The 16,064-nt window shown below is 37.8% G+C and overlaps 2 protein-coding genes across 2 annotated transcripts; one reads left to right on the forward strand and one right to left on the reverse strand.

Annotated features, from left to right (window-relative positions):
- The first annotated feature begins 358 nt into the window (after positions 1-358).
- Positions 359-5,268, forward strand: LOC133338806 (bromodomain adjacent to zinc finger domain protein 1A). Its single transcript, XM_061546913.1, is given in 5 exon segments — positions 359-480; positions 565-3,694; positions 3,768-4,342; positions 4,416-5,090; positions 5,166-5,268. Coding segments are annotated over 5 exon segments (4,593 nt in total). The 3' UTR covers positions 5,257-5,268.
- Positions 5,269-8,995: 3,727 nt separating this feature from the next.
- LOC133338805 (uncharacterized protein DDB_G0271670-like) lies at positions 8,996-12,441 on the reverse strand. The gene is made up of 2 exons (XM_061546912.1): positions 12,279-12,441; positions 8,996-10,383 (listed from the first exon to the last, which is right to left on the reverse strand). The coding sequence occupies exons 1-2, from the start codon at positions 12,439-12,441 to the stop codon at positions 8,996-8,998; spliced, it is 1,551 nt and encodes a 516-aa protein (XP_061402896.1).
- Between the last annotated feature and the right edge of the window lie 3,623 nt (positions 12,442-16,064).

The following is a 16,064-nucleotide window of genomic DNA, read 5'->3' on the forward strand; positions in this document are numbered from 1 at the left end:
CGTTATTTTGCTAAAATTATTAATTTTTTAATAAATCTCCGGTATTGATAGCAGTGTAATTTGATAAAGTGCTTTTCGACAAACACAACGAACTGTATATCAATGATTTTAACGTTAACATAGAAGCAAGAAAGAACAAAAATTTTCTATGGTATTTTGTGTTTTTCTTTGGTGTTTGGAAAATTTTTAGAGTTTTGAGACAGCAAGCATACAACACAAACACACTCACGCCTTCGAGCCATACTCTTCATCTTCTGTTGTGTAGCAGCTTTTTTTCACGCCACTTTGAAGAAAGGCTGAACGACGACGAGATTGTTGCTGATTTCTGTTACTGAATAAATAAAAATTTCCTGCCAAAATGCCGATTTGCAAACGTGATGGATTCTATAATGTTAGTTCAAAGGGGAAGGACGAAACATTTCACGACAATGAAGATGTTTTCTATTGTGAAGTGACTAAGGAAATATTCAAGGATTATGAGTAAGTTTCTTGCAGGATTGATTGCTTTTTTGGGTTGGGGGGCTGTGCTGTGCGAATATATCTAATTAATGATTGTTTTTGTAGGGATTACTTTCGCCATGTAATGGCCATAAACAGCACTGTGTGGCAGTGTGAAGCCACCGGAAAAGACGATCTGACATATGCAGAGGCTTTGAAAAGTGAGCGACGAGCTCGCAAGAAAATGGAAATGTTCAAGGATTGTCTGAGAGCACCTGTAATGTTGGTCATTGAACATGCCAAACAGAGCTCCTTGAATGTCCTGAATGCCTTAACATTCCGCTTCTTACGCAAACGTTTCTTCCTTAACGAGGAGGTATACACGGGGAAAGGCCCCAATTCAATATATCGAGTAGAGAGTATAAGCTCGCCCGACAACAAAGTCCCCGCCAATGGTGTGTACGAAGACACAGACAAATTGATGTACAAATTAAAAGGGTTGGGGAGTAAAGGCGCAGAACTTACCGTGCCATTCGAGAAAATACGAAGGAAGAAATTTGAATTTACTGGTGAAAATTTACAAATGTTTATTAAGAATAATGTTATTAGGGTGGATGGAATATTGAGGCCAAAACCAGAATCATACCAAAAGTATGTTACAGATCGAAAAATCACATTTGAATCCCTGTTTATTGGGAAGATGCCACACTTCACACCAGCGAAAATTAAGAAACCAGATGAAAGCAAGAACAAACAGTCCACATTGAATAATTATTTCGGTAAAAAAGACAATGATAAGACATCTGGGTCATCAAAGAGCGAGAAGGCCAAACAAGAAAAGGAGAAAGAAAAGGCCGATAAGTCGGAGTCTAAGGCTAAGGCACTAAAGGAAGAAATGGAACGTATAAAGCGCGCCAAAGAAGAAACTTTAATGGCTCAAATGCGTGAAAAAGCCGAAAAGAGAGCCAAGCTGTTGGAAAAAATTGAAGAAGAAGTTACTTCTTTACTTACCAAAACCGATGATTTGGAGCGCACAGATCAACGTTTAATGCCTGTCTATACACCCATAAAAACGGTGATATCCACAAAATTGCTAGGCGATGCTTTCATGTTGCGAGAATTTATGCATACCTATGCCGGTTTGTTATCGGGCATTGAAGTGTTCAAAAACAATCTCAGCTTCTATGAAATGGCACGTTCGTTTACCGTACGTGAAGTGGCTGGTCCACTCTCTGATATATTGCTTATACTTGTCGGAACCATTTTCGATTTACAGCGAGAGGAAGAGGAGGAAGTGTATATTTCTTACAAAGCGTCCTCACAGTCTATACCCTATTGGACACATAAATATGTGCAACGGCATTTCTCGTTTCGTCTCCACGAACTTCCATTGGATGCGTTGACAGTAAGTGAGGTGTTACGCCTACATTTGTTGGCTTCGGGGGCTTGTGTGAAGGAGAAACAGGCCGAGAAATGGCGCATCATGTATCGCAATGGCTACACATCGCAGGAAGATCCTGGTTTAGAACTGAGAGCTCGACACCCACATATTTTGCGGGCTTTAAAAATGTACACCATCTATCAGTTGCCATTCTTCGATATCATGCGTGTTCTAAAATGCCTCATGGCACAAATTCTAACCTACTCGCCCACAATAAATCTCATCGAGGAACGTATGGAACAAATGGCTACAGCTAGACAAGAACTAAGGACACTAATTGCCGCCGAAAAGCAAAGGGAGGCTGCTGTACAGGCACAAAAGAAAACTCTTACCGTTGAATTTAATGTTCAATGCTTGGACGATGAAACTAAAAACAATCCCGAAAAGAAGAAGTCCCTGGAAGATAAACTCAACAAGAAAATAGCCGAAATAATGGCTACATCGGAAAGGGAAAAACGTAAATTTGATCAACAAATTGCCAATACCCATAGTTCGCTGTTTAACTTTTTGGTTTACTTGGGCATGGACAGAGCTTACCGCAAGTACTATGTCCTGGAATCCATGCCTGGTATTTTCGTAGAACATCCTGTTGAATGTTCAGACAGATGTTTGGACAATCCACCCAAGAATAATTTATCCAAAGGTCTGTCATTGGACAAAGCTAATTTGCCCAAGAACCGTGCAAATCTTCGGGCAATGTTGCTAAAAATGTACACCGAACAGGAAAAGAAATCGAAAAATGACATTGCTGCTCAAGAGGACAAAGAAAATCTCAATCAACAAAATGGAACTGTGGTAAACGGTCTGGCCAATGGCCATGCCAACGGAGAGAAAATGGATGTTGACGAAGTATCCCCCGCCACTACGACCGAGGAATCTGCTCCCACACAATATCAACTGTTTATGTGCACAGGAAATCCACGCGAATGTATTGTCCACGATGAACGTAATCCCGATCGTCATCGATGGTCATATCTCTATAAGAAGGAAGACTTAGAGGCATTAATTGAATCGCTAAATCCCCTAGGCTATCGAGAGTCCGAGTTACGGGAACAACTGACTACGCTTAAAGACCTTATTGCCGAACACATAAAGAATTGTCCCGTCGATATGTTGAATATCGAAACCAAAAACATATCCAAGTTCAATCAAAGCATGATGAGCGAAACTATGCGCAAATATAACAAATCCAATTTTGGCTTCCCCATCGATGGAGCTGATCTCAATGAGGTTATGTACGGTGCCTTGGTCGATCGTATACTTCAATTTGAGAGTGAAATTTACACCGGCGACTTGGGACGTCTTAAAGTGAAAGATATGCAAAAATGGCGTGACGATTTACAAAATAGCCGTTATGATCCACAAGTTAAACTGCAGTGGGGTCCACCGAAAAATACACCTGCATCAGCATCTACGGAGTCATCTGAAGTTGATGGTGACAAGAAAGCAGATGAAGATGATGATGGTTCAGACAATGAAACAGAACAAGGGGAAAATGATGAGCGAAATTATGCCGGTAAACCATATCGTGATCCTGGTGAAAGTTTAGGTGATACATTGGAAATTGATTCCGAGGATTCAGCCGATGAAGGCATTTCATTACACGATTCGGATACATTACGTTCGTATGTAAAACAATTGTCGTCGGCATTGTTGCAAGTAGAACAAGCTGTCGAAAGGCGTTTCCTTAAGGAGCCATTCGGTGTTAACAGTAATGTCAAGGATAAAGATGTGCTCGAACATAAACTAACACTGGCAGCAAATCGTTTACGTCAATGGGAAGTTTCGCTAATGGAGAGTACAAGTTATTCACAGGTAAAACGAAATCGATATTTTTGGTTTAAAAAATATGACATATAGTATTGAAAATTATATTTTTTTATCCTAGGTCTTTCTTCACTTAAATGTTCTGTATGACTGCATAATGTGGGCACGATCCACAAATAAATCCAACTGTGTCGTTTGTCGTCGCGGCAGTGATCCTGACAAAATGTTACTTTGTGATGAGTGTAATGCCGGTACGCACATGTTCTGCATGAAACCAAAAATGAAGACTGTTCCCGAAGGCAATTGGTATTGTAAGCGTTGCGTCGAAAAGTTAGGACTTCAGAATGCCAATGACAAGAAAAATAAAACCACACAGCGTCGTAAACGCAAGTTTATTGTCGAAGAGGATAATAGTGATGTGGCATCGGTATCGTCGGAGACAACAGGTTCACGAAATGGTGGTGGTGGTGGTCGAGCAACAAATGATAAGGGTCGTAACAAACGATTACAGTCCAATGAAATTGAAGATATGCTGGAAGAGGATGATGATGACGCCGCAGGTGAACAAGAAACAATTGATGAGGATGCTGTTGCCGCCGATATAAGTATGGAAGAAGAAGAGGGTGCAGAAGAAGCCGACGAAGATGCAGAAGCCGATGAAAAGGAACAATCGAACAATGAATCTGAAGTTGATGAGTAAGTTTATTTGAGTAGAATAACAAAGTAAACAAAACTTGATTATAACTAATTTTGTTCTTCACTTTTTAAGGGATGAAAATGTGTGCAACATATGTTCGTATGATGGCAGTGAAATATCCTGTACAACATGCAAAGATTCCTTCCATTTAGAATGTATAAAATTAAAGCGTATGCCGCGCTACAATTTTGTATGCAACAAATGTAAAACAAATGAAAATTCCAAGAAGCGAAAGAGCAGAGCAAATGGTAAGTTTGTGAAAGAACTCGAAAATTTATCCGAATTTTTATAACACAATTCTCTTTTGTTTATTGAAGATTCTCAATCAGACGAAGAAAGCAGCGACGATGATGAACCCTTGGTTAAACGTGGTCGTGCATCTCGTCCCTCCTCACAACGTAATTCGCTGGCTAACACAAAAGCCGAACAAGACTCAACCACAAAGTCATCAAACAGCCGACGTTCAATACGTCGCACTGCCGACAATTTACCCTTGAACAATTCAATATTATATGAACTCTTGGAGAAGATTATGAAACATGAACATGCCTGGCCATTTTTGAGACCCGTATCACAATCCGAAGTACCCGATTATTATGATATCATTAAGAATCCCATGGATTTTGCCAAAATAAAATCGAAATTAAACATGGGTTCATATCAAATCAATGAGGAGGTGATGCGTGATGTTGAACTTGTGTTTGGCAATTGTGATGAATACAATGTCAAAGGCAATGAAATCTATGAGTAAGTTGTAATATTTATACATACAACTCTTAAAACCGGTTTTTACATATATTTTTTGTTTGTTTTATTTTTCAGGGCTGGCGCAGCATTGGAAAAATATGTCATAGACCTGTGTAAAGAACTGAATCTACCATACAAACCAAGCGATATGAATTCAGAAGTTTAGTCCAATTAAACCACACAATCGTATCACAATCATAATACTGTTGCAGATTTTGTCGTTCGTTCGTTTTTTTTGTATTATATTTCCATAACCAAAATTATTTGTAACAAAATTTCCCCTGATGCAGCCATTTTTTTAAACAAATTGTATGTTTGTAATTATCATGTAATGCAAAATTGTTTGTATTTTTTTAGTAGCAACAACAACAATTGGAATATCAGTTTATTTTTTTAACATGGCTTATATTTGCCCCCCTACACTCGTTCTTTGTTAATTTCTATTTTTGAAATTCTGTTATTCCCCCAATGCCCCCCGCCCCTGTTAATCTTTATTATATCGTTTATGTGTGTGTTTTCCTTCAAGCAAAACAAAACAAACCGTCTTTATTTTATAGGTATTTTTTCACAAGTATATTTTCTAATAAACAAATCCCCAAATATATATTTTTTATTATTATTTAATTATATAATTTAAGTTAACAATATTGAAAACATTTTTTGTTTAAAATAATAATATTATATGTAAGTTTAGAACTAAAAACAAAAGAATATATGATAAGATTTCTAATATATATATATATAATTAAGATTTATTCACTTTACTAAGTAGAAACAGAAAATACAAATGTTGAAAAAAATAAGAGGAAGAAAAAAACAAAAACATATTAAAGAAAATATACCTGCACACACATGGCTAAAATAAATTATTGAATAAAGTTTGCATCAACCAAATATTTTGCATTTTTCTTGATGGGTTTGAATGGAAAAGTGTTCCACAGTTTATTCTTCAAGGTAGAGATATTGACCACAAGTACTCAAAAACAGAAAAATATAGCGCCTAAAAGTATGCTCATAATTTCGCCAACTAACATAGAAACACAAAGCAAACAATGTGGCAACACATCGGCATTTTTCTGTATTTGTCGTATTGCAATTGCTTCAGTTTTCCCATTTGTGGTAATAGGCAAACAGAACCGTGTAGCAGCTATATTTTGACACATGATCAATTTCAAATAGCTATAACTCGTCGATGAATGGGTATTTTAAGATGAAACTTTCACTATTGGATAGGGGAAGTGATGTGGTTTTTGTGTGTATAAATAAATTACGAGAAACAAATATGTTGAGTTGGCATTTTTAAAAAGGTTTCCTACAAATACCAAGGGTGTATTTCTTAAAGGGAATTCTGATGTCCCAATAGGATGGAGATTTTTTTGGAATATTTTCCCAAGTTTCAATTGAGCAATGATTATTTAAAGAATATTTTTTCAACTGCTTATTTTAGGAATATTTTTTCAAGTACCAAAAGAGTGTCAAAAAATATGTTTTTGAAAAATTTTAATGAAAATTGTTAAAGAATACTTTACAGTTTTATACAATATTTTTAAATGCCAAAAGAGTCAGGATTTTTTGCAGATTGATTTTTTTAAATGTTAATAGATAGTTTTTTAATTTTATTTATGTGCCGGTAGATTTGAATTGTTGGATTTTGAAGGAATATTTTTTAAGGTCTAATAGGAGGGGTTGAGTTTTTGTAAATAATATGTTTTAAGGTACTAGAAGGAGTGGAACGATAACTTCCATCTCTCGGCAATATACCGGTATAGTTAAAATATTAGGTTGTGCAAGTTTGCATAAAATGCATTTTCAGATCAATTTTCACCATTTTTTGGGGATGGTACCAGAAGGAGGATATATATATATATATAACTTACAATCCACGATTATTTGAATTTTTTAAACCACTATTATTTGAAAAAATATTTTTTTTTAAATCCAAGGTTATTTGAAACAATTTTTATTTTTTATTAAAAATATTGTTTTAATTCAATTTTTTAAAGAAATTTTTGAAAAAAAAAATATTTTTTTTAAACATCCACGATAATTTTTTTCAAAAAATGGATGTATTAAAAACTGTGTTTAATTTCAATTCAATACAATTTATTTTATATATGATATTAATTATTTGATTTTTTTCTAATCCACGATTTTTCGATTTTTTTGAAAAATTTTTTTTTTTTTTTAACCACGATTACGTGAAAAACTAGTTTTTAAAAATACAAGGTTTATACACCTCTGAACGGATAAGGCTGTCGAATGCGGCTTTATAGTCGACGGATAGGTGAAATGTGTCTATGTGTTTTTCGTGGGTTTTTTCCAGGATTTGGCGTAGAGTGAAAATTTGTTCAATGGTGGATTTGCCAGGTCTGAAGCCACATTGGTATGGTTCAATAATGTCATTGAACAGTCGTTCACACAGTACGCTGGATAGCACTTTATATGCAATGGGTAGGAGACTTATTTCTCTATAGTTGGCACATATCGTCTTGTCTCCTTTTTTGTGCACGGCACACAGGATGCTGAGGTTCCAATCATTGGGCATGCATTCTTCTAGCCAAATTGTACTAATCAGCTGGTGCATACTCCTTACCAGCATCTGACTACCAGTCTTGAATAGTTCGGCTTGTAACCCATCGGCACTTGCTTCTTTATTATTCTTCAGCCGATTGATTGCTATTCTGACTTCATCTTGGCTAGGGGTATCCTCTTCACCGCTACTATTTGATACCAGAATTTTTTCAAAATGCTCCTTCCAGATCCTCAGCACGCTGTCTGTATCTGTCACCAGTTTTCTTTTTTCATCTCTTCAGGGAGATTTGCCTGCATCAACGACTTCGGTTTGGTGTTTTACCCGTTGGTAGAATTTTCGGACTTCATTCTGACTCCTGTACATCTAGATTTGCTCACGCTCACGTTTTTTCTTGCTCTTTCTTCTTTTTTCTGAAAATACGTTTCTCCTCTCTCTTTTTCTCCCGATAGTTCTCCATCGCACTACCTGTTTCTACTGTCCGCAGGGATGCCCTATACGCTGCGTTTTTCACATCAGTAGCATTACGACCCTCCTGATCGTACCATGGGTTTCTTGGTGGTGGGTTTTGGTACCCAAGCGTTGCTTTTGCTGCAGTTTGTAGGGAGTGGGCAATTCTCTGCCATTGTGCTTCTATATTATTATCGGGGCAAGGGTTGCATTCGTCAAGCAGTTGGTTAAGTTGAGCGGAGTAGGCTTCTGATATCTGTTGTGTTTACAGCTTTTCTAATAAAAACTATTATTACTATTATTTTTATATTCCACTCAAAAATATAATATACACATAATTTACCCAACAGAAAAAAAGAATATTATATCTATGATGATGACATATCTTATTTTATTTATTTCAATTTTAAATTTTATTCACATAGTATTATTAGATAGTTAGTATTGAAGTAACCAAGCCAAAAACAATGGATACATTTTACAAGATAATGTTTTTTCTTCTTCTTCTTCTACGTTTGGCTGGAGCACTGTGTGCTTAATTAATAATAGTAATAATAATATAAATTATAAATTGGACATATTCGATATTGATAATAAAAAGTAATAGTAACAAAACATTTTTGGGGACAATGGAGAGAAAGAGGCGATGAGGAGCGGGGACGAGGAGAAAGTTGGTATTACTTGTTGACATTTAAAAAATAGAATAATTTTCAATGATTAGGATACACTATTATTGTGCAAGTCTTATTTTCTTTTAAGTCTCCTAAAGTAGATGTTGTGGATGATTGTTTAAAAGGGGTAATGGGTGGTGGTTGGGATGATGATGACGAGGGAGAATATTTTTTGTTATGTAATGTATTCTAAAACTATATGACAATTATGAAACTAAAAAAAAATTGTTTGTTTGTTGTTTTCACTTGTTTTTCTATTCACTTTCTGAATCATCAACAAATTGTTTGCGATAATTGCGACGTACTCGGGCTAGCTTTTGTTCGTAGCGTGATAATTTCTGTTGATATCTTTGTATTTTCAAGGTGACAACACCTTCATCTTCTTCATGATTATTATTTTTCTGATTATTACCACTTGGATTGTTGCCATCTTCTTCTTCTAGGCAAGGTGAGAGGCGGTGATGAGCCATCATAAAACGTGACGTTGAGGCGTGACCCTCATCATCATTGTGTTCTATAGTACTGGGTGTGGTCAGGGAATTATTTAGACTGACACCACTATCGGGGGTAAAGAGATACGAACTATTTATGTTACTGTTATTTAAAAATATCGACGACATATTATTGCTGTTATTTAGATTTGTTGGCCTTTGGGGTGTGGTGTGTTGGGGAGGAGACTCCATATGCTCCATCGGCTGCTGCTGCTGATGATAGTCTCCATCGACATTGCCATTTAGAAAATGATCGTCCAGACCAAAGATATCATTATTGTTTGTTTCATTGTTGTTCTCTTCCAATTCGGCCAAATTGTTGCTGTTTCTCCGTATGTGGATGTAATCATTTAGGGATATTTTACGTTTTTTCAATGGTGACGATGATGATGATGACGGAAAATTGTTGTTGGGGGATGATATCGTCTCTAATGGAGGAACCTGAGCATTGTAATCACCATTTTCCAATTCTAATTTTTGTAGCGTCGTATATGAGGATGATGATGACGACGAGGATGATGCCGATACTGCCGATAAAGACAATGTAGACGAAGATGTTGATGGCAGTATAGCAATGTCTGCGAGATGATTGGTGGCGGAATTTCCCACTTCCTCATCACAGGGTCTCTTTTTGGGAGAATTATTGCTGGAAACAGAACTAGGCAATATATCGCCATCATATGGATTGCTATTATCAGAACTACTACTACACATCCTCCTTCTCCTGCTGCTGGTGTTGTTCGTGTTAATGCGATTATTGTTGTGATTCGAAATTTGTGTTGCCAAATATTCATTTCGAGGAGACGTAGCGGGTTGAGGTAGTATTGTTGTGGTTGTTATTGTTTCATTGTTGACATTTAATGCTGCCGATGTTCTAGGCTTTTGAGATTTGTGATATTTTCGGAATTTTTCATGACTGTTGTTTTCGTCGTCATCGCCATCATTGTTATGATCATCGCCACTGTCTTCGTGGCAATTTCCTTCATTTGGATTTTTATTTGCACCATTTATTTTCTTCTTTCGATTTTCTTGCTGGTTTTCATCATCCACACTTGTTGTGTTAGCTGTTTCATTCTGTTTTGTTTTTTCCTGTTCGGAATCCTCTTCGGAGTCGGACATAAATATTTGACGACTTAAACGCAAAAAGGCATCTGAAAATATAAAAAATAGAAGAAATAATTAAAAACAGAATAGTATTAATTGAATTGGGAGTGATAATTCTTTTAAATGGAAGTGGTAATTGGATTGATTGGTAAAAATTTTTGATTAATCAATTTAAAACTAACATAATCTAGGTAAGGTAAACATGTTACGATGTGCCAGTTTTAAATGAAATTGGATATTCCGTTCGCTGTATACAAGGAATGTACAAGTTTTAACAATGCTGGCCCTTTGTGAGAGAGGTACCAGACCGATAAGTACTATCTTTCAACATTATACTTATACTAACTTAGCTTGCTTGTGACAGAACATTGGTTCAATAAGCCGACCTTAAAAAATATTTCCAGGCGCATCGGTCTTGTGCGCTTCTCCTCCAATTTGAAAGATCATGTTTCGTAATGTTTTCTTCCACTTGACCTTTCCATACAATTCGTGACCTTCCCCTTCTGCGCGAACCATATGCTGTGTTGGGACATCTGCATCCATTCTCACAAGATGGCCTAGCCAACGTAGTCGCTGAAGCTCGATATGTCTGACACTTGATCCGAATCTACTGGACATTTTACGCGTTGATACCACCAGCTTGATCTTATCGCCATTTACTGCCAGACCCACTTTGGTAGACTGCTTCTCAGTTTGTTCGATGGTGACTGTTACCGCTCGCAAAGTTCGACCCATTATATCGATGTCATTGGCGTAGGCGAGTAACATGTGTCGTTTGGTGTACAGAGTGTCATTTTTGTTCACATTTGCATACGACCTTTTCCAGCAGAATGTTGAACAGGTCACACGACAAACTGTCACCTTGTCTGAATCCTCGTTCAGTATTAAATGGGTCCGATAGTCCCTTTCCTACTTTAAGTGCCGACATTGCACCAGTTAAAGTTATCCTGCAAGAATGCCGAACACAGACATGACTTTAAACACCTCTGAACGGATAGGGATAGGGTGGGGTATTTTCAGGATCTGGCACAGTGTAAAAATCTGATCTATGGTGGATGGTATGAACCAATAACGTCTATAGTTGGCACATATCTTGTCTTGAATAGCTCGGCAGCTAATCCATCGGCAACTGCTGCTTTATTATTCTTCAGCCGACTAATTGCTATTCTGACCTGATTTTGTTTAGGTGGTAAACAGTCTATACCGTCATCTCTAATTGGTTCTATAAACTGTCGGTTTAAATAACTCGCGTACCTCTACGGACCTGTCACCTCAACTCTGTTAAACGAAAAGGAAGAATCTGTCGTATGCAATCATCCTTCCTTTCTTTCTGGCTTTGAGAGAGACTTCACCGTTGCCCATAATTTACTCACTCCCGTGCTGATGTTACAACACTTCAGATGTTCCATTCACTTTTTCCGCTTGTGCTTGCCGACTACCCTGTTCAATTCCACTGTCAGCTCTTTAATTCTGGGGCTAGAAGGGTTAGAACGACGAAGCTCATCATGCACATTTGCTAATCCCGCTGCCTCTGCTGGGAAGTAGGACTCAGGACTCGCGCAGAAAAATTATGAGCAGCTGTAGAAGTGATGATGATCCAGAAATTCTTTCTGCTTCTTGAGCACCAGATGGATCGGGCAGCTCTCTGAAGGGAATGATTGGATATTGGTGAAATTTCTGAACTTTTGCCAATTTACTTTTCCATGGCTAAGAAAAGTACGGCGTGTAGAAGTTATGAAGTCAGGTGGTCTATTGATGGATACGATAATAGGTAGGTGATCTGGCCCAGTGAAATGACGGGTTTGCAAGCCACGTCATTCGTCAGACCTGGAGACACGATTCAGCTTTGGCAGTCTCCCCTTATCCTGTTAGGTATGTCCTCATTCACCGTGCAATACGTTATCTATTCGCATGACCAGCGCCATGCCCCTCCGGTCATTACCTTGGTGGAAATGCCATAATTCATGGTGAACATTGAAATCCCCTAGCATGGGACGGTTATTGCTTTCCAAAAGATGACTAATGTCGGACAAGTAACGAGGGGCACAGCTATTTGACTGCGGAATGTATACGTTAAGCACCTCTACTTCGGCGATACCACACATGGTCGCTACACCCATACATTTCATGTATGGTTCACCCGAGTCCAGTTCAAGCGAGATAGAATAGATTGGTGCAATAGGAATGCAAAACCTTCACATTTTCTACGGTCCTTCCCTAAGAAGTTGTATCCATTACAACTCTTAAGACTGCAGGTGTTATTCAGCTTCGTTTCCTGGATCGGCGCGACCATTATACGTTTACGACTCAAACTTACTTACTTACTTAGCCTGCTTGTGATAGAGCTTTCGTTCCATAAGCCGAGCTTAGAAAAGATTTCCAGGCGCGTCGGTCTTTTGCGCAGTTTTTCCAATTTGAAAGACCATTTTCGGCAATGTTGTCCTCGACTTGATCTTTCCATCGTATTCTTGGCCTGCATGAAATTATCAGGAGTTGATGACATAGGCCGCGATGATAACTACGACTCGCTAGGGTCTGCATTAACCCAGCATGATGCAATGCGGTCCCTTCCGCTATACATTTGTACCCGGCTTAAACTGGAACAACTCCTAAAATGTATCCATTCTCCGCATGTGTTGCATCTCACCGATATTGAACTATGGTGGATTCGCTTGTGAAAAAATATCAGAACATGGTCCGGGGTTTGTCTCAATTCCGTTACGGCCCGGAAGCATGTTACTCTTATGCTGGAAAAAATACGTGAACACGTATTTTCTGGGTTTGGTCGATGATTGGTTCATTCGCGTTAATCCGGTACATAGAAACAGCTGATATGGGATTGGTCTACATATTTACTGTGCGATGTTGCAGTAACAGTGAGACAAAGAATTGGTCGAAGTATCGACAATATCACTGCCGTTCAGTCGTTCGTCCAAATTCTCAGCAATTGCGCATCACTCATCGAGATATCTCAGATCGATTAACACAAGGACGAAGCCTATAGGTGGTCACCTTTTCGACCAATTTCGTTTGTCCGATTGAGACGATATTTTATATTAATGGTGCTCAAAAGACTCCATGATTGTTAGATTAAAACGAACATTTTTGGGTTTCTGGTATATATAAACATATTGGTTTAGGATCTCATATAGTCGGCTCCATCTGACTTTGTTGCTTTCCTTATGTTATCAGGTTTGATATTTTACAAATTTCGAATCTTGATATGGATCTATTTCGTTTATAAACACAAAAAATTGTCACTTCCATTCTCTAGCTGACTTCTGTTCCACCGAAGCACTTCTATCGAACTACAAAGTGGTGATTAACACCAGACAAACAAATGTGTTAAATAAAAGGATAGTATAATCAAAAATGTAAATAACTTGTCGTTTGTAAACAATCAAAACGCTTAATGATGTGGATTTGGTTTACCGGTGGTATACAGCCCAAGTTTACTATTTGTGAAATGCAGTCACAACATTTGTCACGAGCACGAGTTTGTACATGAGCCAGGACAATTATGGCGCGTTGACTGCTGCAACACGTGCACTATACACATAACGACAAAGGAAGGAGGGAGGAGTTACACTTTTGATATGAAGTTCAACAAACCTTAATATGTACATGGAGCAAAATATTTACTCCTGCATAAATGGGATATGTGTTGATAGCATGCAAAATATTTTTGTAAGGAATGTCAAGTGTTCCATTATGGGATAATTAATATTAAATGGTGTGTGTGTTTGTGTGATAAACGAAAAATGCAGGTCAAATTTCAGTAGAATGTGGAAAGGACAATTTTACAGTGGGTCAGCCAATTAAATATGTTATAAAACGAAGCGTATAGGGCAAAAACACGCAGGCAATAGCAACACGTAATGTAATGAAAATAAGAAGATGAACAAGAAAATTGTGAGCGGGAGCAAATCGAGATGTACAGGAGTCAGAACGAAGTCCGGAAATTTGCCCAATAATTGGAACCTCAGCATGTTGTGTCCCGTGAACAAAAAAGGGGACAAGACGATATGTGTCAACTATAAAGGAATAAGTATCCTTCCCATCGCATATAAAGAGCTATCCAGCGAGCTGTGTGAACGACTGAAGCCAATGGTCAATGATGTTATTGGACCAATGTGGTTATGCAGGAGCCCTTCAATATCGAACGAGGATTCAAACAAGGTGACAGTTTGTAGTGTGACCTGAAAAATTCTCTGAAAGATCTATGGGCCGATCTGCGTCGATGGTGAATATCGCCGTCGAATGAACCATGAGCCATACAATATATTCTCAGACATCGACATAGTCAGACGGATAGAGCTGCAGCGACTAGATTAGCTAGGCCATCTTGTGAGAATGGATCAAGATGCCCCAACTCTTCCATCACTCCATCGTAGGTAGTATGCGTTATTTGTCCCTTGAATTTCGGAAATAAATTCAAAATCTCCTACATAAAATGAGTTAACCAACACCCATTACGCTTTAGGCCTTTGAACACTATAATCTTGCGACCTCGCAATGGCGTTTTCAGCCTTATCTCTTATCTGCTGAACACCCTCCCCCCCTTTGAGAGTTATCGTGCGCATCAACCAAATAGATATTTGCACTTATCAATCCACATATTGTCTAAAAAGTTATTTTGACGAGGAACATATTGTCATTAGTCAAAAAAGGGGATTCAAATTAATGGAGAATTGCCACTTTGATTTTAGGCCCTTACTATTTACATTCCACTGTACCCTCACATGAAAAATGTCAACTTGCTAAAAAAAAATGCAGTTGTTAGCATTGTTGTATGTCCTTTGTAATTTTCGCACTCGTTCTATACTACAATTTCAACAATATAACAGGTTGGGATTTACATTGTATAAACATTAGAGTGCCTTAACATGTATGATGGAAATGTATCTACGAATGTTTTAATGTGTTCAACAATCAACAAATGTCTTAACGGGGTAGACTATTAGGCCAGTAGAATCTCCTCTAAAGAAAGATCTGTAGAAGTTTCTGGACTGAAAGAATGTTTTAAGTGGGTACAAAATCTGTAGAAGTTTCAGGACTGAATTTGCCTTTAGAATTTTATTCCTTCGACATAGCTGCACAGGTTTTTGTTAAAAACTGGTGAATCATAGGCAACAAACATCCTATCTATAAACCCGCCCTCACCAGCTGGAATGAATAAGGGCGATTGTGTGCCATAAACATACATAAACACCATTTTATCGGTTGCCACCTCAATTCCATCTCGGTCACTCCAGACTCCAGGCTCACACGGCTGTCCAGTTCAAGACGAAAATCAACTTCTTTTATGATGAGCAAGTTATCCGCATAAGCACAACCCTTGAAGAAGACAGCAAGCTTCCACAACCGAGGATCCTAATACAGAATGACGTCTTATTTTATTTCATCCCTTGTTTTTAATTCTATTGTACATGATCGTAAGTATTTAGTATTCACAATAGGTATGTTCAGTAATTATTTACAATAGACTGGTTCCCTATTTTATTCTACTACAGCTCGGCCAACCTGATAGTAGTGACCGCCCCGGTCACATATGGGTTAAAGGTTAATATACTACAATATACTAAATGCGATTATTCTACATACTTCAGCTATTTATACTAAGCTATACAAAGGGAATTTAGATGATCGGACAATTTTCAATGTCTTTGACAACGTATCTATCAGTTGGACACATATTGTTTATGACATGAGGATCCTTAAATTTTGT

Source organism: Musca vetustissima, unplaced genomic scaffold (assembly GCF_032173495.1).
Source record: "Musca vetustissima isolate MV318-11 ecotype Yass unplaced genomic scaffold, APGP_CSIRO_Mvet_v1 utg7886, whole genome shotgun sequence".
Taxonomy (NCBI): domain Eukaryota; kingdom Metazoa; phylum Arthropoda; class Insecta; order Diptera; family Muscidae; genus Musca; species Musca vetustissima.